This window comes from Sus scrofa, chromosome 1 (genome assembly GCF_000003025.6).
Source record: "Sus scrofa isolate TJ Tabasco breed Duroc chromosome 1, Sscrofa11.1, whole genome shotgun sequence".
NCBI classification, from domain to species: domain Eukaryota; kingdom Metazoa; phylum Chordata; class Mammalia; order Artiodactyla; family Suidae; genus Sus; species Sus scrofa.
In genome coordinates this window covers 90567858-90591421 of record NC_010443.5, presented here as the reverse complement: position 1 = coordinate 90591421, position 23564 = coordinate 90567858, and the positions used below count along the sequence as shown (strand labels likewise).

General features: G+C 41.5%; 1 protein-coding gene across 4 annotated transcripts in view; it reads right to left on the bottom strand.

Moving 5' to 3' along the window:
* FILIP1 (filamin A interacting protein 1) overlaps nt 1-23564 on the bottom strand; it is a 215533-nt gene that overhangs the window by 51640 nt on the left and 140329 nt on the right. For all 4 annotated transcript variants that reach the window (XM_021092328.1, XM_021092343.1, XM_021092321.1 and 1 more), the window contains one exon: nt 21106-21284. In XM_021092328.1, coding sequence (XP_020947987.1) covers nt 21106-21284 — 179 coding nt within the window. The remainder of the gene's footprint in view (nt 1-21105; nt 21285-23564) is intronic.

Sequence of the window (23564 nt, the reverse complement as noted above, 5' to 3'; positions counted from 1 at the left end):
TCTCACATCTTCTTTATTCATGCATCCTTTGATGGACACTTAGTGTGTGTCCGTGTCCTGGCCATGGTGAATAGCGCTAGAGTGAACATGCAAGTGTAGGTATCTCTGTGAGATCCTGTCTTCATTTCCTTTGGATCTATGCCCAGAAGTTAGATTACTGAATCAGATGGTAGTTCTATTTTTAATTTTTTGATAACCCTTCACACTATTTTCCATAGAGGCTAAATCAATTTACATTCTCACCAAAAGCACACCAGGGTTGCTTTTTTTCCCAAATTCCTGCCAATAATCATTATCTTTTTGATTATAGTGAAACTGACAGATATGAGGTGATATCTCACTGTGGTTTCGATTTGCATTTCCCTGATGATTATTGCACTCACTTATTCTTATTGGCTGCCCATAAAGACTAGGCATTGTATCAGGCACTTGGGATAGGCTGTGTATGTAGCAGACAATACCCCTATCCTGCTGGAGTTCACACAGTGGTGGTAAGTGCCCTAAGGAAAGGAGCAGGGAGTTTTCAAAGGAGGTGGCTGAGGGCAGGAGAACCGTTCTATAAAGTTTTTCTCAGGCAGTGGCCTTTGAGGCTGAAGGATCGAAGACACCAGCCCTGCAAAGAGCAGAGGCAGGTGCTGCAGGTGCAATGGCCCTGAAATGGGAATGAGGGTGAAGGCTCGAGGCAAAGGGAGAAGGCCAGTGTGGCCAGAGCACGGAGAGCAGAGGAAGAGAGGTGCAAAGCCCACTCAAGTGACCTATAGAGGGAGTTAGCAGTGTTGTTATTAGGAATATATAGTCCAGAGGCAGCTCTGACCAGATACAAGGGCTTCAATGTGCACTGCAAGGTTTTCTAATCAGCATGAAGAAAGTTAGAAATATTTATTTATTTATTTATTTATTTATTTATTTATTTTTGGCCGCACCTGTGGCATACAGAGTTTCTGAGGCCAGGAATCAAACCCGCGCCACAGCAGTGATAATGCCAGATCTTTAACCTGCTGAGCCACCAGGGAACTCCTAGAAATCATTTTTTCAATTGGTGAAATGACTGATTCAAGATGTGTGGCAGCTTCATCCACGTATGAATGAGACCTGAGCTCCTCGTCAGCCCAGCAGCCTGATGTTCTTGAGGTGTGGCTCTAGACTCAGGCCACTGTTCAGTCCTTTGCACCCCAAACTTAGCATAGGATTCCACCACCTAATTTAATGAGAACATGAGCTGCTCATAAGAATACTGCTAGAATTGTAGCTAGGATACTGCTGCATCTGCTCCACTGAAACTTTCATGCAGGAAACTTACTGGTATGTCTGCAGAATGGGGACTGAAGCTTCTCCAAGCTGAAAAGTATTGCTTCCTGGGAGTTCCCATTGTGGTGAAGTGGAAATGAATCCAACTAGTAGCCATGAGGATGCAGGTTTGATCCCCGGCCTCGTTCAGTGCATTAAGGATGCGGCGCTGCCGTGAGCTGTGGTGTAGGTGGCAGATGCGGCTCAGATCTGGCATTGCTATGGCTATAGTGTAGGCCAGAAGCTGCAGCTCCAATTCAACCTTTAGCCTGGGAACTTCCACATGCCGTAGGTGTAGCCCAAACACACACACACACACACACACACACACACACACACACACACACAAAATACTGTTTCCTAATAACTGCATATGTAGCCAAATTCAAAGAGCTGCTTTCATCATGACATGCCACATGTCATTAGCTACCAGTATCTTCCAATAAGATTTGCCAATTAGAAGAAAGCAAGTTTGCTTGGCCCATTTGCCATATCATGGTAAGGAGTTTATTCTGAAGGATCTGACTTACATGACTGACACATAGAGAATGTACTTGGGGCAGGAACGGCAAGAGTGGAAACAAGACTTCTAAAAAAAGCCATTATAGCAGCCCAGACAAACACTGTGATGGTGGCTAGGATAAGACTTTATCTTGGATCAGGGCAGTGGTGACAGTTCTGGGGAAAAAATGGACACATTCCAGGAGTTCCTTTTGTGGCTCAGCAGTTAATGAACCTGACTAGAATCCATGAGGATGCGGGTTCAATCCCTGGCCCTGTTCAGTGGGTTAAGGATCAGACATTGCCGTGAGCTGTGGTGTAAGTCACAGATGTACCTCAGATCCAATGTTGCTGTGGTTGTGGTGTAGGCCAGCAGCTACCTGGGAACCTCCATATGCCACGAGTGTGGCCCTAAAAGGACAAAAAAAAAAAAGTTTGAAAAGCCTATTGAATATCCAAATGAACTGGTCAGGTAGGAACATTCACTCAATTATATTTTATTCAGTGAATTAAATAAAGAGGATTAGGGGAGTTCTGGTGTGGCTCCAGTGTTGTCACTGCAGTAGCCAGGGCTGCTGCTGTGGTGAGGGTTGGATCCCTGAACAGGAAACCTCCATGTGCCATGCAGCCAAAAATATAAATAAATAAATAAATAAGATTAGTAACTTTCTTTTCTATGAAAGATATATAACCAAATGAGGGTCTCCCTCTCTTAAATTTTTAGCATGTATTTACATTTTTTCTTTGTTTCATGTGTGTGTGTGTCTTTTTAGGGCTGCACCCACGGCATATGGTCAAATTGGGGCTGTAGCTGCTAGTCTATGCCACACCCATAGCAATGCGGAATTGGAGCCACGTCTGCAGCCAACACCACAGCTCACGGCAATGCTGGATCCTAAACCCACTGAGCAAGCCCAGGGATCAAACCTGTGTCCTCATGGATACTAGTCAGATTCGTTTCTCCTGAGCCATGACAGGAACTCTTAGCATGTATTGAAATTTTACACCAATGTAATGTAATGTAGGTGGAAATTATTGTGCTGATCAATCCCCAAGTCAAGTCCTATGCACTGGGGGTGAGAATCTTTTAGGACAATTGTAACTTCTTAGAGCCCAGGAACCTAGAAACAGAGTATCCAGACTCCCACCTTCTTCTCTTTCTCCTCTTCTGCCTCGTTAGTCTTCTTTTTTTATGGCCACATCTGGGGCATATGGAAGAACTTTGAGAAGTAGATACACTGGAGTAACCAGTCTGAGAGAAGAAAGTCATAGAATGTGCTAGAAGTGCTGCACTTGCATTCCTTAGCTGGGGCAGGAGAGCTCTCTGCCAAGACATCTCTCTCTCTCTCTCTGGAGGTTTGGTAATGCTGTATTAAGTCTGGGCAGTAGTTCTACACACAATTGTCTCCTTCTTTGGGAGAAATATAATCCAAAGTTTCTTAAATATTACAGATTACAGAAGTCAGGCAAACCTGTGAGTGTTGGAAAGCTGAGCAAATCAGAAAGCACTGGAGGAAAGGATGGCAGGTATAAATAAGCGGGTAAAGTAAGAACACTTGCGTAATAAGAATACTACTGGATTCAAGTGACGTGGTGATAAATGACAAAGATTAGGGAGCCCGAAGCAGACTGGATGTGAATCAGCCAGAGCTCACCACTGCCAGTTTCCTTCCGATTCAGACACAAGAACTTTATTGAGCATCTCAGATGAAAATAAATAACAGTAGCTCTCAGTGAACTCTTACAGAGCTATACAGAAAAATACAAAGCAAATCCTTAAGGCACAGCATTTCTGAACTTAAGAAGAATGAGTTAAGATTAAGGAAAGTTGACCTGTAGTTTTTAGCTGATGCTCTCATTCAGCCCCTGAATATTATTAAAATAGTTTCTTAGCCAATGAGTTCGTGTCCAAGAACTGAATATGTTTTGCATAGAGAATGAAAGACCCAACCTTTGATTAATCTTTTCTGTTCAAACTTTTCACCACCATGAAGTACTTCCAAACACAAGCATTCTTGGAAAAAGAGCACACACTTGGTCAGGGAGCCAGAAAGGAGCAATCTCCAAACACTGAAAATACACACACCTCCCCATGTTCCAACTCCCTCTCTGAATTCCAGGATTTGTAATCTAATCTGAGTACCTCATCCCATCCTAAAAAAGAGTCACAGAGTTACTCACTGTAGGTGCTAAATGACAACACATTTGTCCAGCACTTTCTTAACTCTTTCTTGGCATATGAATTTATGCAAAAAACATTTGCCTGATATTTACTCTGGCAACAAAGGGTAGCCAATGTAGGGTGACATTCCCAAGAATTTTCATTCCAAGAGAATCATCTTACTATCTTTCAGTATATTATTTTGTCCATGATGCTGGAATAAACGATCAGCTCAGTTAAAAACTCAATTTGGGAGTTCCCCAGGGCTCAATGGGTTAAGTATCCAGTGCCGTCACTGTTGTGGCACAAGTTCAATCCCTGACCCGGGAACTTCCACGTGCTGTAGCCATGGCCGAAATTTATTTACTTGCTTATTTTTAAAATTGTATTGTAACAGAGTTGACTTGCAAAATTGTGTTAATTTCAGGAGTATAGCAAAGTAAATCAGTTATACATATACACATACCATTTCTTTTCAGATTCTTTTCCCTTATAGGTTATTACACGGTATTGAGTAAATTTCCCTATGTTATATAGCAGGTCCCTGTTACCTATTTATTTTATGTATAGTGGTGTGTATATATCTATCCCAAACCCCTAATTTATCCTCCCCCTCCACATTTCCTTTTTGGTAACCATAAGTTTGGTTCTGAAATCTTTGCGTCTGTTTCTATTTTGTAAATTTTTTTTGGGGAGCTCTGCACCTGCAGCACATGGAGGGTCCCAAGCTAGGGGTCCAATTGGAGCTGTAGCCACTGGCCTATGCCACAGCTCCAGCGATGCCAGATCTGAGCCACATCTGCAAACTACACCACAGCTCAAGACAATACCAGAGCCTTAACACACTCAGTGAGGCCAGGGATCTAACCTGTGTCTTCATGGATACTAGTCAGATTCATTTCTGCTGAGTCACGATGGGAATTCCTATTTTGTAAATTCTATTGTATTGTTTTTATTAAATTCCACATATTAGTGATCTCATGATATTTGTCTTTCTCTGACTTACTTCACTTAGTATGATAATTTCTATGTCCATCCATGTTGCTGCAAATGGCATTATTTCATTCTTTTTATGGTTGAGTAATATTCCATTGCGTATATGTGCCACATCTTCTTTATCCAATCTTCTGTCAATGGACATTGAGGTTGCTTCCTTGTTTTGGCTATTGTGAATAGTGCTGCAATGAACATAGGGGTGCACATATCTTTTTAAATTATGGTTTTCTCTGGATATGTGCCCAGGAGTGAGACTGCTGGATCAAATGGTAGGTCTATATTCAGTTTTTTAAAGAAATTCCACACTATTCTCTGCAGTGGTTGCACCAGGTTACATTTCCTCCAACATTTATCCACACCCTCTCCAACATTTATGGTTTGTAGACTTTGTAATGATCCATTCTGACTGGCGCGAGGTGATAACCTATTGTAGTTTTGATTTGCACTTCTCTCCTAATTAGTGATATTGAACATCTTTTCATGTGCTTTTTGGCCATCTGTCTGCCTTTGGAGAAATGTCTGTTTAGATCTTCTGACCACTTTTTAATTGGGTTGCTTGTTTTTTTTATATAAAGCTGTATGAGATGGTTGTATATTTTGGAGATTAATCCCTTTTCTGTTGCTTCATTTGCACAGATTTTTCCCCCCATTTTGTGGGTTGTCTTTTCATTTTGTTGATGGTTTCCTTTGCTGTGCAAAAGCTTTCAAGTCTAATTAGGTCCCATTTGTTTATTTTTGTTTTTATTTTCATTACCCTAGGAGGTATATTTAAAAAGATACTACTACAATTTATGTCAAGGGCTGTACAACTTATTTTTTCCTCTAAGAGTTTTATAGTATCTAGTCTTACATTTTAAAAGTTCAGGACCTGATGGCTTCAGAGGTGAATTCTATCACACAATTAGAAAAGAGTTAACAACTATCCTTCTGAAAATCTTCCAAAATATTGCAGAGGAAGGAATACTCCTAAGCACATTCTATGAGGCCACCATCACCCTGATACCAAAAGCAGACAAAGACACCACAAAAAAGAAAACTATAGGCCAATATCATTGATGAACATAGATGCAAAATCCTTAACAAAATATTATCAAACTGAAAACAACAATACATTAAAAGGCTCATACACCATGATCAAGAGGGATTTATCCCATGGATGCAAGGATTTTTCAATATCTGAAAGTCAGTCAGTGTGACACACCACATTAACAAACTGAAGAATAAAAACCATATGGTCATCTCAAAAGACGCAGAAAAAGCTTCTGACAAAATTCAACACCTAGTTATGATAAAAACTCTCCAGTAAGTGGGAACCTACATCAGTGTAATAAAGACCACATATGACAAACCCATGGCCAACATCATTCTCAGTGGTGAAAAGCTGAAAGCATTTCCACTAAGATCAGTGATTTCATCACTTTTATTCAACATAATTTTGGAAGTCCTAGCCATGATAATCAGAGAAGCAAAAGCAATAAAAGGAATCCAAATTGGAAAATAAGAATTAAAACTGTCACTCTTTACAGATGACGTGTATTATATGAAAACCCTAAAGATGCTACCAGAAAACTACTAGAGCTCATCAATGAATTTAGCAAAGTTGCAGTATACAAAATTAATACACAGAAATCTCTTGCATTCCTCTATACCAACAATGAAAGATCAAAAAAATAAATTAAGGAAATAATTCCATTTACCATTGCAACAAAGAGTTTAAAATACCTAGGAATAAACCTACCTAAAGAGGCAAAAGATCTGTACTCTGAAGACTATAAGACATCTATGAAGGAAATCAAAGACAACATAAAAAAATGGAAAAATATATCATGTTCTTGGATTGGAAGTACCAATATTCTCAAAATGACTCTACTACCCAAGGCAATCTACAAATTCAGTGCAATCCCTACCAAAATGCCAATGGAATTTTTCATAGAACTAGAACAAATAATTTTAAAATTTGTATGGAATCACAAAACACTACAAACAGCCAAAGCAGTCCTGAGAAAGAAAAACAGAGCTGGAGGAATCAGGCTCCCTGACTTCAGACTACACTACAAAGCTACAGTCATCAAAACAATATGATACTGGCACAAAACCAGACATACAGATTGGTGGAACAGCATAGAAAGCCCAGAAATAAACCCATGCACCTATGGTCAATTCATCTATGAGAAAGGAGGGAAGAATATAAATGGAGAAAAGACAGTTGCTTTGATAAGTGGTATCTGGAAAACTGGACAGCTACATGTAAAAGAATGAAATTAGAACACTTTCTAATAACATACACAAAATTAACCTTAAACTAAACTAAATAAACAATTAGTTGTTGGAAATTTTCACTTTTAATCCAGTTGCTTTTGCAACCTAGCTTCAGGTGTTTTCTCTGGAGCTTATATATCTCACTAATGCTTCAATTAATTAAAAAAAATCTACGGGAGATTTTGGTTTTGTATTTTCTAACATACAGAATACCTGTCAGAACTGTTCAATTACCTGGCATTACAACTGCCTGGATTACAATTGATAATATCAGGGTATTGATAGATTAGAAAGAGTTTTTAAAAATCTGCCACTACATTCGGAAATTATTCACTGTATTTTTGTCACGTGGGTAGACTCTGAGACTGTAGTTATTGACTGAATGTTTGTCCATTAACGTTTCGTTCTAGCTGGACTGTTTGTTATTTCCTAATAATTTTAATTGTGTGTTTCTTAAAACTTCCCATCTGCTCTAGTTCCTGAGGGCTCTCTGATTAACTGTGAAATAGGCATGAATTTTTATTTTCATACATATGCTGTATCACTTACAATCAACCTTTTTTATCCAAAATTATTAGCAACATATGCACTAGACTAAGTAAGTGAATTTGTATCTGGACTCAATTTACTAACCTATAATAACTTTTCTGAAAAACACATGCATTTAAATCCCTCAATTTGATACACCTTTAGGTACAACTCTTTAGAATAGCTTTTTTTCTTATTGTTTTATGCAGCTGTTGGGGAAAGAACATAATTATTCCCTAGGTTATTCTAACAAGCCAGTCCAAGTTGGGTTTAAGCTTTTATTCTTTTCACTATATAAAATGAGTCATCACTTCTTTCTAACATATTAATTTTTAAACATACAAAGTTATGCAAATATGGCCATACATTTATGACCTCAGCAAAGTTACTTTACTATAGCACTTTTTTTTCCAAAGGATGCTCATAGTTACCAAGTATTTTACTTCTCATAAAATTTTACATAGCTAAAAAATCATAATGCTGCTTTTTAAAATAGAAAGTTATTACCTTCCTGCAATATATTTAATAGTTACATTTTATTCCTCAAATAAAATTTTTTATTACATGGGATTTATCTATCCTTCGGAAACTTAAAAAGTAAATGCTAAATTTTCCCTTGGCATAAACGACAATTATTGTATTGATGGTTCTCCTGAAATGACAGAAAAGAGAAAAAAATAACTTTGGCTAAAATATGGCCAATTGTCCCCATGTTTACAAATAAATTACCTATTACTATACCGAAAAATGACTGTGAAGTTCCCCGTGGCTCAGTGGGTTCAGGATCTGGCATTGTCACTACAGTGGCCTGGGTTGCTGCTGTGGCTTCAGTTCCATCCCTGGCCTGGAAAATTCTACATGCTGCGGGTGTGGCAAAAAAAAGACTATGATAATATCCACTACTAAGAGCCCCAACTTTCCCCAACTCATTTGGAATGCTGTCTTTAACATATATTAAATTTCTATACATACTATAATTTATTTCCAGAAATTATATCAGCTTTGTTGATCTGTCCATTCGTATACTTACTAATGCCACATTATTTAACTCACTGAAGCTTTAAAATGAGTTTTTATTTCTGGTGTGAAACTTTTCTTCTCTACTATTTTTTTTGTTTTCAATATTTGACTATTTCTGCTTGTGTAGGTGTTTGTTTGTTTGTCTTTTTAGGGCCGCAGCACCCATGGCATATGGAAGTTCCCAGGCTAGGGCTCGAATTGGAGCTGCACCTGCCAGCCTACACCACAGCCAACAGCAACAGCAATACTGGATCCTTAACCTACTGAGCAAGGCCAGGGATCGAACTCTCGTCCTCATGGTTACTAGTAGGGTTTATTACCCCTGAGCCATGATGGGACTCCCACTTGGGTAGTTTTTATACAAACTTTAGAATAACTTCATTTTGTTCCTATGCTTAAAAAAAAAAAAAACTTGATGGTGTTTTTATTAGAACACCTTTAAATTTGTGGATTAATACAGGGAAACGATTCTTTATAATGTTGAGTTCTCCAGTCCTAAAGCCTTTCTCTCCATTGGTCTCAATCTTTTTCATATCTCTCAGTAGCATTAAAGATTTTTCTTTATGTAGCTCTTCCATATTCTTAAGTTTATTCCTAGATAGCTAATATTTAATATAGTTTACATTATTTTGCCCTTTGGATATATGAAAACTACTGATTTTTGAATATTGATTCTATGCAGTTTTATATCTTGCCTCCTCACCTTATTAAATTCTCTACTTGTTTGTAGCAGGTGTTTGGTTTTCATGAGTCTCCCTGCAATCTAAATACAAAACACCTACCTTCAGACAACAATAGGGTTTTCTTTTCCAACACTGTGCACTGTTCTCAAAATGTCTGAGTTTGAGAAAGTGTAAACTCTGATCTAGTGAAACTCATATCTATCCTTTTAGTGTTTGACACACAAGTGAGCAGATGAAATAATCACCTTCAAGCCTTATATGCTATGCCTCTTGGAAGGAGCTTTATATTTATTATCTTATAAACACAAACAACTCTATGAGATGAGTACTCCTTTATCCTCCATTCTATACATAAAGAAACCAAGAAGCAGAGAGGTTAGGTACCCTCTCTAAGGTTGTAGACCCCTAAGTGGTAGAGTCAAGAATTTTCATTCAGCTCTTTAGCTCCAAACAAAATGCAAGAGACTGAGAAAACAACTGTGTCTAGATTTCAGATTTTGAAGGGGTCTGCTATCAGGTAGCCAGAGTAACCCAGGGAAAGAGTTAACTCTGGTTGGAGAAGTTAGACTGGGCTCAGATGATCCTCGAAATTTCATAAAACATTAGTATGTGCACTGTCAGTACTCTGGAATCAGCCACAATACTAACGTAGTGCACCCACTCTGCAGTGCACACAGTGGGTTATCTACTAATGCAGGGGGTACTAATTGAAAGCCTCAAACTCAGGCAAGAAATACAATTATCTTTATATTTCTATATCTCTATGTTTCTCTTATGGACTCCTGTTTCATTTTATTTTATTTTTTATTTTTTTAAGTAGCAGAGCAGGTCTTTCCTCCTTTATCACTGAGCTCAGCTTAGCAGGCTGAGCTCCTGAGAACAGAATCTATAGATTCTCTGAAGGATGGGTAGCTCAAAGGTAGAGGGGAAGCAGAGTGTCTGGCTGGGGCAGTTACAAGCATGAGAGCTGTCAAGGCTTCACAGCCTCCTTTTTGTTTTGGGTCATTCTTCTGCCAGTGGCTGCTCAGACTAGGCCCAGCTACTTCACCTGCTGGAGCCACTAATGGCACTGCCATCCTACACTGGTCAGCAGCCACCACCATCACCTCTGCCACCTCCGCCCCCTTCTCTTTTATCTTAGTTGTTTCGGGGTAAACTCAGTCAAGTAGGGTTTCTCTTTGTAAAGTTAAAGACTCCTCAATCAAGTCAGGGTCTCCTGGGTTAACTCTAGGGCTTCAGGACCCCATTTCTGGAGCTGGGGCTAAGTTCTGGGACCCCAAGGGATGGGGGAAGTTCATTCAGATGCCATGCTTCCACGAGGGCTTTATCTGAGACGCACACTATGGTCTCTGGCCTCAGTTGTCCACATTCTCAGATTGCTGGTCCAAATGGGCCTCAGTTCTGTTCTCATGTCTCTCCTGGAATCAGCTATTCTGAGACACAGGGAAAATCCAGATATCTTCTTAGGGTTGCAGGACACTGACACTATATCAAGATCTTTCCAACTGGATACATCAGGCACCAAATTTATTCTTTCCCTTGAGTTATTGGAGGAAGAACCACGAGTTTTGCCATATTCTTTTCTATGGGCTGAATTGTGCCCCCTTTAACTCATATACTTCAGCCTAACTCCCACTGTGACCTTATTGGAGATACAGCTTTTAGGGGGTGATAAAGGTTAAATGAAGTCATGAGGGTAGGATGCTAATCCAATAGAATCAGAGGCCTTATAGAAAGATCCTTCTCTGTGTACCTGCACAGAGGGAGGACTATGTGAGCACCTAGCGAGAAGGTGGAAAGAGGCCTCATCCGAACCTGGCCATTCTGGGATAGCTGATCTTGGACATCAAGCATCCAGAACTGTAAGCAAATAGACTTCTGTGGTTTAAACCACCCACTCAAGTAAAGAACCCAGTGGAGTTCCCATCATGGCTCAGAGGAAACAAATCTGACTAGTATCCGTGAGGATGCAGGTTCGATCCCTTGCCTCACTCAGTGCGTTAAGGATCCAGCATTGCCATGAGCTGTGATGTAGGTCAGACACGGCTCAGATCTGGTGTTGCCATAGCTGTGGCATAGGCCAGAAGCTACAGTTCTGATTCAATCCCTAGCCTGGGAATCTCCATATGCTGTGGGTGTGGCCCTAAAAAGCAAAATAATAAAAATAAAAATAAATAAAATGGGGTCTATGGACCTGAATTGAATGGTGACTTCCCCAGAAGTTGGGGCTGGCTTTCTCCAGCCCAGCTGCCCCTCCTTTCACGTAGTATGTGCAGAGGAGGTGGGGCTGCTTCCTGCCGTTGCTGCCTGGCACCAGAGGCCCTCCGTCCAGGAGTACTATCCCACACACTACTCCTCTAAACCTCTCTAAACTGAAGTCAGTATAGTAATTTATTCCATTACTTCCAAGCAAAGAAGGAAGGGCATTTTTATTTTATTTTATTTGTTTGTTTTTTTTAGGGCCTCACCTGTAGCATATGGAAGTTCCCAGTCTAGGGGTCGAATCAGAGCTACAGCTCCTGGCCTACACCACAGCCACAGCAATACGGGATCCGAGTTGTCTGCAACCTACACCACAGCTCATGGCAACGCTGGATCACACACTGAGCAAGGCTAGGGATCAAACCTGCATCTTCACGGATTCTGGTCTGGTCCATTACCGCTGAGCCACAAAAGGAATGCCAACAGACTCAATTTTAGACTGCGCACCCAATGTCAACAATTCAGATTTTTCAGGAAAAGGAAGAATTCTGATTTTAGTAAAATCTTTTGAGTTTTACTAAATCCGGGAACTCCCTGGATTCCTATTCTTTATTTCTCACATTTAAATTTCCAAACACTCTCCTCCATTCTCACTTCTGTCAGGACTCTTCTAGAACAAGGGATGTGAAATAACAGGACTGAGGCATTCTTACATGCTAAAATTTTTTTTTCCCTTTTACAGCCGCACCTGCGGCATATGGAATTTCCTGGGCTAGTTGTTGAATCGGAGCTGTAGGACAGCATTGGGTCCTTAACCCACTGAGCCACAGTGGGAATTCCACATGCTAAAATCTTAAACAGTAAACTGTGTTTATTGCTCCTTGTCTTTTAAGCCCTCCCTTTCAACTCTTTTACTTTCTTTTGGCCAATTTTCTTTGATTATTATCCTACTCCTTTGTATATCAGAGTCCATCCCAGATGAAGTTTTGTGGTTGTTGTTTTTGCAAAAGTCCGAATACACTGAATCTAATTAACTATAATTCTCAATTAGCCAGGTTAAGCCCTAATAAATGGAAAACATCTTCACCATTCTATTTACAGTAAAATGCAGCCATAATTGACATTTAGATTTGAATATAATCTAATAGGCCCTGAGGTTGTAACATACAGACTCACTGAGGTAGCAGTGCTATTAGATCTTGAGTCATCAAATATGACATAACTGGATTTTGTGGTATATTAATATTTTTCTAAAAAATAGTAAAATGCACTTGAGAAATATTTTCCATAACAGTAAAAGTAATAGCATATTAATTCAGATCATAACCTTTGATTCATCAGAAATTTTTGTTAATCAGGTGTTTCTCTCTGCATAACTATTAAGAGTTGCTTTACTAAGGCTCTGAAGAATCTTAGGTCAGAGGCTGCTAACTCAGTGACCATGAGAATGAGAACACTATAAAGCTTTGGAAAAGATCGTATCCACCAGAGACTCAGCATTTTTGTACAGATGGGATCTGATGAAATGCACTTCGAGGGCACTTCTTCTGTGGCCACACCCGTGGCACACAGAAATTCTCAGGCCAGGATTGAACCCACGCCACAGCAGTGACCTTAGCAGCTGCATTGACAATGCTGGATCCTTAACCCACTGAGCCACCAGGAAACTCCTCTTTTTTTCAAAGGCATTTTTTTTAAGAATTTATTTTTATTTTTTTATTTAATGATTTTCTTTTTTTTTTCCCCATTATAGCTGGTTTACGGTGTTCTGTCAATTTTCTATTGTACAGCAAGGTGACCCAGTCACACATACACATATACATTCGTTTTTCTCACATTATCATGCTCCACCATAAGTGACTAGATACAGTTCCCAGTGCTGTACAGCAGGATTTGAGGGCATTTTTAATGAACTAGGTCATATTTAAGCCAGTGAGTGTCTAGTTAAGGATGAGTAGCAGGCTCTTGGTTCTGCAGACCTGATAGTAGGTATGTTAATAACCTGGGTCTTTGGAGAGGACCGAATCCTCTTTTAACTCCATCTTCCAATCCTGAGAAGCTGACTTTTTGACTCACTGCCTGGTCCCTTTAAGTAAGATATAACCTCACTTTCTTTACACCCTCCCCCACACAAACACACAAGCCGTGCGCTAGACACAGCACCAAATCACCTCGGCCTCCTTCATTTCCACCACATTTTACAGCAGGAAAATTTGCATCTTGCAAGGGTAAGAGGCCTTGGAAGGTACAGTTTGGTCCTCGGGTTCTTTCAGAAAAGCAACTCTAGAACAGACTCTTTCTGTGACTGAGTCTCTCAGTTCTAATTCCTCTCCTTTCTTAGAAGCTGCCTATTCCCAGCAATTTTCTTGCTTAGTAGGATCTAGATAGTAGGTAGCAGATCTCAGGACCAGATTAAGGTCTGTGAATCCAAATCCTGAGCCTGCAACAGAATGGATGGACATCACTGGGCGATGTCCCGAGTCCAAGACATCTTTTCTTCCCCTCAAACGCTAGAGAAATGGCAATCTCATTTCCATCAGAAGGTGAGAACTTGGAAGTAGAAGAGGGTTTTAATTTTTTTTTCTTTTCTTTTTAGAGACGCACCTGTGGTATATGGAGGTTCCCAGGCTAGGGGTTGAATTAGAGCTGAAGCCACCAGCATATGTCACAGCCAGAGCAACGCAGGATCTGAGCCACATCTGTGACCTACATCACAGCTCATGGGAATGCTGGATCCTTAACCCACTGAGAAAGGCCAGGGATTGAACCCACGTTCTCATGGATACTATTTGGATTAATTTCCAATGCGCCACAATGGGAACTCCCCAATTTTTTTTTTTTTAACTGTGAGAAACTCAGTTCAAACTTTGATTCTTCCAAAGAACTGTTTGTAAGTGCTCTTGGTGGAAGGGATTTAACCTGTCTGCTTTGCTATCTTCTAGACAGGGCTGGTAATTGTACCTCATATGGTTTTATAAGGATTGAATAAGATGTGTACCATATCCTGTACAGCAGGGAGCTCAATGAAATCTAGCCCAGCTAAACTGTGCAGCCTCTGGCAGAGTGCCAAGCACAGGCAAGAGAGTTCTGCTGTTTGCTGCAGGATGTTCCACCCATCCATGACTCAGAGTTGATCATATACATGCCATCGCAATCTTCTTCTACAAAGTACTTTCTCCTGCTTCTCCAAGGTACTGGTGAGAAAAGTCCTTATTGCCGTATTTCAGAGATAAGGCATCTAAATCTGAGAAACTTAAGGAACAAATGTCAGGGAACCAGATGTGCATCTTTTTCTATAAAGTGGGCCAAGAATATTTCCCAAGGCTACTAGAGCAACTTTTCACAAGCTTGCACCGACTGGTCATTCTCCCATGGAGGCAGGCGAGATGGTGCAGCCTATCCCACCCACCACCAGGCCTAGATGAACAATACCAGAGAGGGGCTTGAAAGCTTCCCCTCCATCAAGCCCCTGCTCCTTCATTCTCCACCCCACAAGTTAAGAGTTTTCTCTCGAGATGCTGATTTGCAGTTTTTAAAAAAAATGAACTTATACTTGGAAGGTTGGCTGCAAGACTATATGATGATGTAATTATTTATGTAGTCCCAGCTGAGTCTGTGGAATCCAAAAGCCTTAAAATCTGTATCTTCTGTTATAGATTTAGACAGCACTCCACACATCATTTACACACACACACACACACACACACACACACAAACACACATCCCTCCAAATATTTCTTTAGTTTCAGACCACTTTTTGATGTAACTGTATTCTATTTTGACATTCTTAAAGCAGCCCTAGCTAAGTGTGAGATGAAAATTTCAAGTCCTGCAGTTCATACAGAGAATAAAGTATAAACTCTGAAGGTGATCTCATGTGCTCAGAATCATGCCTCTTATAGACCAAATTGACTCAAAATATAGACCAAACAGAATATAGCAGTTAGAAAGGGAGCCGTCACCTAATCTTAATTAATGTAATGAAGGATATTTTCATCTATATTTTTAAAAATGAGAGTTAAGCCAATGCATTTTCTCCATGTTATTTCCACTTTTTAATTTGGGAACAAGATGATTTGTAAAAAAGTGAAAATTCAGTAAATGATGGTAACAAATTATGATCAGAGTTTATTTATTTATTTATTTATTTATTGTCTTTTTAGGGCCGCACCTGCAGTATATGGAAGTTCCCAGGCTAGGGGACTAATCAGAGCTGCAGCTGCCAGCCTTTACCACAGCCACAGCAATGTGGGATTCGAGCCACGTCTGTGACCTACACCACAGCTCACGGCAGCACCGGATCCTCAACCCACTGAGCGAGGCCAGGGATTGAACCTCAGTCTTCATGGATACTAGCTGAATTGGTTAACCACTGAGCCACAATGGGAACTCCAGAGTCTTCTGATTTAGAATAAAGGAAGCCCAGAATAATATATTGTCCATTTTCAGCTTATCTTAATTGGTGGAATTTTTATATAGGATGAATTTAACAACTCTTTAAAAGTGAAAAATAACTTATGCTTCCTTAGTTTTCACACTCTCAGGGTGTGGGTCAGTGGTCATAACAAGAAGGCAGCTTGGAGGGGGGATTTATTACTCCCCACCCCCAATCATGCTCAGCCTCCCATCAGCATGTAGCAGCAGTAGACACGCTGTATGCTATTCAAACACTGCTCAAACAAGTCCCCAGGCTGCTCCTCCCAACAGATGCTGTGCCAAAGATTCTTGTATCTTGACAGTCTAAAGACACCACTGGTCCTAATATATCTGTTTATATCCTCATGATAATCATCATTCTGCCTTTTAAGATTCTGTGTCTCAGTTTGGATATAAGAACATGGAGGTGGCGAGCCCAAACACACACAAAAAAAACCTAAAACAAGCCATTTTACACAAGAGAACCTTTTGCACAAAAGTGCTGGACCAATGGCCTGCACTGTGGTCTTAGTTGAGCTACAGTATTTTTCTGGGCCTCAATTACTCAACCCATAGAATGAGAGGCATGAAAGGGCTGATCTCAGAAGTCCTTTGCAATGCTGGTTAAGCCAAGGCATTTTTGGAAAACTAGGGATTTCTGGTTTCATCAAATATCTGAATCTGGATTGCTTATCAATGCCTGCTACTAGGGATTTCCTGTTGTGGTGCAGCAAAAACTAATCAGACTAGTATCCATGAGGATGCTGGTTTGATCCCTGGCCTCACTCAGTGGATTAAGGATCCATCATTGCCATGAGCTGTGGCATAGGTCAAAGACATGGCTCAGATCCCAAGCCTCTGTGACTGTGGTGTAGGCCAGCAGCCACAGCTCCAATTTGATTCCTAGCCTGGGAACTTCTCTATGCCACAACTGCAGCCCTAAAAAGTAAAAACAAACAAACAAACAACCCCCCAAAAAAAACCCAAATCAAAGAACACCTGCTGCTGATCCTGTCTGCCTGGGTCCCTCTGTATTTAACCATTTTCCAAAGGAAGTGAGAAACCCTAACACAGCAGGACAAATATAGAGAATGGAGCCTAAGTGCTACCTATATCTGAGGGTCCCCTGGTTCCGTGCCCCTCCCCCTCCCCTACCCCCAAACCCAAAAGCTGTCTAGGTGGAGGTGGCCTACAAGGCCACACACCTGTATAAGCTGGGGGATCATAAGGAACAAACTGCTCGGGCTCATCTCAAGTCTTACTTTTTTGCTTCCTTTACTTATGCTTGCAGGAAAAACAAAGGGCCATGTTTCCAAAGGAAAGTTCTTGGGTCCTTTTTTTTCCCCCCTCACAAAAGGGATTTTTCCAAAGATGGAAGGGAGTGCAGAGCAAAGAAGTAAACAAAGGACGTGCAATAGTCTATGCGAGGACTCCCACTTGGGCTCTGAGAAAGCCAATCCTCTATTAGCTACAGCCCAGCTTCTTCTGCAGGTGCTGTGGCCACATGGGGCTGGGGCCTGGCTGAGCCATGGCCCAGGTCCTGGTGAGGACAGGCTCCCCTGTGACACGGCCCAAGGGAAAGAAAGCCCCAGGATCAGCAAACTGCCAGCCCCCATAAGTAGATCTAATTATGACTGCTTACTTCAAAAAGGAGATTTAACCCACAGGGGATTTAGCAGGGCCATTTCCAAAGGTCAGCAGGAATCCAGGGCGTGACCTTTGGGAAAATCCTAAAGGCTTCACTGCCCCAGGAATTCAGCAGATCGGCCACGGTGGACGCCTCAGACTGCAGAGAAACTCAGAGATGCCAACTTAAGTTACAAGGGTCCTAGGGAGCATGTTTAATTTTAGCATAATGCGTGTCTGTCAGTGTGAACCCACAGCCTGTGCACTGGCGGTTAGTCAGGGGGTGACTTGGGAAAAATCATTGACAGGAAAATATACAAAACACTAAAGTATAACCTATTGAGTCAAAAGTACTTCTTCAAAGCCTGAAAGTGGTTTGCTGTTCTGTGAGAGTCAAAGATCTCTTAGGCAAATTCTTATCTAAAATGTGGACTTCGGTGGCATATCCTGGTGATGCTGATCAAAGTATGACAAGCATCATGAGATATATAATTTTAAAATTACGCTTTTTTTTTTTTTTTTTTAATTTTTAGGGCTGCACCTGCGGCATATGGAAGGTACAGGGGTCAAATCAGAATTGCAGCTGCTGACCTACAGCACAGCCACAGCAACTCAGGATTTAAGCTACATCTGGGACCTACACCACAGCTCATGGCAATGCCGGATCATTAACCCACCGAGCAAGGCCAGGGATCAAACCCGCAACGTCATGGTTACTAGTTGGATTCGGTTCTGCTGCCCCACAGTGGGAACTCCCTCTGCTTTGATTTTTAAAATCTTCTACACAGCACTTTTCTCAGGAAAAATGGTTGTTTTAGTGGCTCTGGTAAAATTTTTTCTTTTTGTCCTTTTAAGGCCACACCCGCAGCATATGGAGGTTCCCATGCTAGGGGTCAAATCGGAGCTGCAATTGCCTGTCTACACTATAACCACAACAACTCAGGATCTGAGCCGCATCTGCAACCTACACCACAGCTCATGGCAATGCTGGATCTTTAACCCACTGAGCAAGGCCAGGGATCGAACCTGCATCTTCATGGATGCTAGTCAGATTTGTTTCTGATCAGCCAAGATGGAACTCTGGCTCTGGTAAAATTAAACAACTCCAAAAGGGGGTCAGGGGACTGGAATGGTTAGCCTATAGTTGGTCAACATGAGTTAGTAAATAAATACATCTGGGACAGGATTATTGTACAGTGATGTAAAAGTACTTGGTGAACTCTAAAGCTGTCCATTGTGTACTGTTATTTCAGTGCCTCTCACAGTACACAAAAATTAGGAAAAGAAAAAAGAAGGGAAAACAAACAGCTAGGTAAGTACAGTCTTTCATCCTCATACTTCACTTAAACCAACAACTCTGTAGGTGAATTCACCTCAGGCTTTTAGCTGAAGTGGGACATTGTAGAAAAGGCACATATCTGGTTCTAGATCAAATAATTTACAGAGTGATCAGAAAATAAATAACTCAAGCAAGTGTTCTGTAGAATTATTTGATTTCTGATCTATTAAAAAAATATCAAACAAGTTGCTACTCTACCTGACCATATTCCAACAAAAGACACCTAGATATACACGATTCACCCTGCCACTGGAACCTTGTTTGTTTGGGTTTTTTTGTCTTTTTTTTAGGGCTGCACACACGGCATATGGAGGTTCCCCGGCTAGGGGTCTAATCAGAGCTACGGCTGCTGGCCTACACCACAGCAACAGCAATGCCAGATCCAAGCCACGTCTGTGATCCACACCACAGCTCATGCAAGCCAGATCCTTAACTCACTGAGTGAGGTCAGGGGTCAAACTTGCAATCTTCATGGATACTAGTCAGATTCCTTTCCACTGAGCCACAATGGGAATTCTTGGAAGCTTGTTTGCATACCTATTCTTGAGGTTGCGAAGCTCGAAGCTCGAAGCTCGCAGAGATTGAGGAGGTGGAGTTCATTCTCACTTTTTGGTTGCCCCCAAATGTCAAATTAGGCCATGTATTTGGCCAAAGAAGAAGCTGATAAACTTGAGCTTGCAGGAGTGGAAGACAGGCTTAAAGAAACCATAAGTGGAAGGTACTGTACACAAAACTCCAGCCAATTGGTCACTTTCCCATTTCTCCTTCCCCCAGGGATGGGCCAAGTCTAGTAACCAGTAAGCATTATGAATAATTTTTTTAAATTTAACACAAATCTGTTCTGTTTCATGCTTTCATTTACTCTCTTATAGTGGTTTTTTTTTTTTTTTTTTTTTTTTTTTTTTTTTTTTCTGGTAAATAAGCTAAACTGGGAAAACCAGATCTCCTTTTTGTAACTAAATAGACACAACACAGCGGGGACTGGTGATGCTTTTTCTGAATGGCTCTTAATTTGCAAGTCCTAAACACAGAAGTAGACATGCTTGGCAACTCAAAGCATTGTGATTCAATGTCATCCAGAGACTGGGATTCACAGCCATAACCATTCATAAGGAAAAAAGGAGAGAATAAGCAAAAAAGATGTTGAAAAGACGGGATAGTATGGAAGGGCTCATCACAGAGCGTCTCAGTTTGAAGGCTGTTCTTCAGATGTGGCAATCCCTGGTCTGAGAAAACTACCTACAGTGTTCCAAGCTCAACGCTTAATTTTTGTTCTGTTTTATTTTACACTGAGTTTTAAGAGTTATGTAGCCCTTAGAAAGTTAAGCAGGTTATTCTAGTCATTAAGTCATTTATATACAACCAAATAGTAAGATTTCCTATACCAGTATGAAGAATAAATAGGATTCATTTAAAGTGGTTAAACTATTGCCAAGGGGGAAGGAGAGGGGAGGGGAGTGAACTGGGAGTTTTGGAGATAGTAGATACAAACCATACATTTAGAATGGATAAACAACAAGGTCCTACTGTAGAGCACAGGGAACTATATTCTATGATGGAGAAGAACATAGAAAAAAAGAACGTGTATGTATATACGTGTGTGTGTATATATATATATATATGAATGACTGTGTCACTTTGCTGTACAGCAGAAATTGGCACAACACTGTAAATCAATGATAATAAGAATATATTTTTAAAAATAATTTGAAAAAAATAAGAGCCATGTCAGGCTTAAAAAAAAATAATAAAGTGGTTAAACTGAATGATGTCTCTCTTTCCCAAAGAGAAAAAGAGAATTATTTCTAACAGAATGTAATTAGCAAAGAGGCTTCTCCAATGTAGGTGCTTTGTTGATCAAATAAAATAGATGCTCCCTAAGTTTGGGGCTTTCTCACTTTCAACATCCCAGGGGGAGAGTATTGTCCTACTCACATGGCCCCCAGCAAGATCGTTCACCACGCAGGGTTCCAGGCAAAGCCTGTCTCACTCTGGGCAAACCCTTCAGACGTGGACTTGGACTCTGGGCACGTGTCTGCCAGGCGGGTGGGCAGGCGGGCATAGCAGCTGCGTGCATGCGCACTTACCTCTCCCGCTCCTGCTCCAGCAGGTTGGTGAAGTCGTCGCTCTTGTTCATGTAGTCCGTGTGCTTGTGCTTTTCGTTCTCCAGCTCATACACTGTGCGCCGGTGACACTTCTCCGCCAGCAGCAGCTGCTCTAGCATGCGCCTGTAGGTTTCCTTCTGTTTTTCCTCAAGTCTGTCCAGCTGAGGAAGCAAACGTGGGAAAGGGTTTCATATCTTATTTCATGTACATATGCCTCTAAATACGTCGTTTGCATTGGTATAGTAATTGAGTACTTGAAGGGGAGAACATGGTGGAACCTGCTCTTCTCTGCAATTTTCCCCCTTTCCATTGCTTTTCTTAAGGCCAGTGGGCGTTATAAACTAGCCATGACAAGGCAGCAGTGACTTCTGGCCTCTGGCTCTTTTTCTGTGAACGTAGGTTTGGTTCCTAAGCTTTCAGAACAGACCCACTGTCTTGGGGCAAAGCCCTCTGCTCAGAAAGAGACTCGCATCCCTCCTGATCTTAGAAAGGTGGAGAGCTGGCGTGCACGTGTACCAGACCCCACCCCTGGGTGGGTAGGTAGTTCTCACTGGCACAACTTTTTTTTGGTCTTTTGTCGTTTTAGGGCAGCAACCACAGCATATGCAAGTTCCCAGGCTAGGGGTCTTATCAGCCACAGCCACAGCAACAACAGATCTGAGCCTCATCTGCCACCTACACCACAGCTCGCAGCAGCATGGGATTCTTAACCCACTGAGCAAGACCAGGTATCGAACCCACAGCCTCATGTTTCCTAGTCAGATTCGTTTCTGCTGAGCCACGATGGGAACTCCTTTTTTTTTTTTTTTTTTTTTTTTTTTTTTTAAGGCTTGCAGCTCTGCACATTTCTAGGAAACGTTGTACAAAGGACCCACAGTCCTCTTTTCTCAAGAGATGCTAAATAGGGCAAATCTCAGAACTTGTCAAGAGCATGAATCTTAGACTAAATGAGATTTTACCACATATGATTACAGGGCTTTTGGTGTCTGTTTAGCTGGCCAGGCTCTGTGATTTTTTTTTTTTTCCCCTTTTTAGGGCTATACCTGTGGCATATGGAGGTTCCCAGGCTAGGGGTCAAATCAGAGCTACAGCTCCCGGCCTATACCACAGCCACAGCAATGTAGGATCTGGGCTGCATCTTCGACCTAAACCACAGCCCACGGCAATGCCGGATCCTTAACCCACTGTGCGAGGACAGGGATCAAACCCAAATCCTTGTGGGTACCAGTCGGGCTTGTCACCGCTGAGCCACAACAGGAACTTCCCAGGCTATTCAATCTTTAAGGGACTATGCCTTGACTGTATTTTTAGTCCCTGGCACCTGGAACAAAGTCAGTGTTTAGTAAATATTCCATTGTACCCGGTCTTACAATATTAATAGTTTCTCTAGCCTTCCGCTCCTCTTCAGACCCTGGTGCAGGAATTCTCAGCCTCAGCACTACTGACATTTTTGGCTGATTCAGTTTTATTTGAGGGTCTGTTCCCACCTCTGCTCACTGCATGCCTGTACTTGTACCTCCAGTTGTGAGAAAATTATCCGCAGACATTGTCAGATACCCCCTGCAGGCAAACATCCCTGCACCCCCACTTGCAGGTGGGACCTGCTGTTCTAGGTGAAACAGGCATATTTCAAATCCTTTCGCAAGCCCACAGCCAAGTCCCTAGAGCCCAGTGCAGCAGCTCCATGGGGACAGTATCAGTCATTCCTCTGACCATCCACAGCTGCCCTTCAGTCATAAGGAGAATCTGAGGGTCCCTCTCCCATTGTATTATGTCTTCATGGTGAACGAGCCACTTGTGGGACCCTGAGTCAGTCAGTACTACCTCCATAATCCTCAGTGTTTTCTCACTAAGCTTCCATTCCCTTTGCCTAAGAGCAGGTGACCAGGAGGTTCCTGTCATGGCTCAGTGGAACTGAATCTGACTAATACCTATGAGGCTGCGGGTTTAATTCCTGGCCTTGCTCAGCAGGATAAGAATCCTGCGTTGCTGTGAACTGTGGTGTAGTTCAGGGATATGGCTCAGATCTGGCGTTGCTGTGGCCATGGTATAGGCCAGCAGCTGTAGCTCCAATTCAATCCCTAGCCTGGGAACTTCCATATGCCAGTGCAGTCCTAAAAGGAAAAAACAAAAAACAAAAAACAAAATAAAACAAAATGCAAGTGACCAGACAGACAGGAGAAGCCCAGGTTAACTGCCCCCGGTCATACCAGTTTTCAGGACCGGCAGGCTGTGTTCGGATACATTTCTGGAGTTTTGACGGGACAGTCTATACAAGAGATTTTTCTCACTGGCATAGTTCCCTGTTATAAAATATTCTCCCCAAGAACTCTCCCGTCTTTCCACAAAGTGTAATTTTCACTGTATGTTGTAGAATTTGGCAAGCACTGCTGAAACCTCATCACCATCATCCTTCCTTCCTCTTTCTCCCTCCCTCCTCC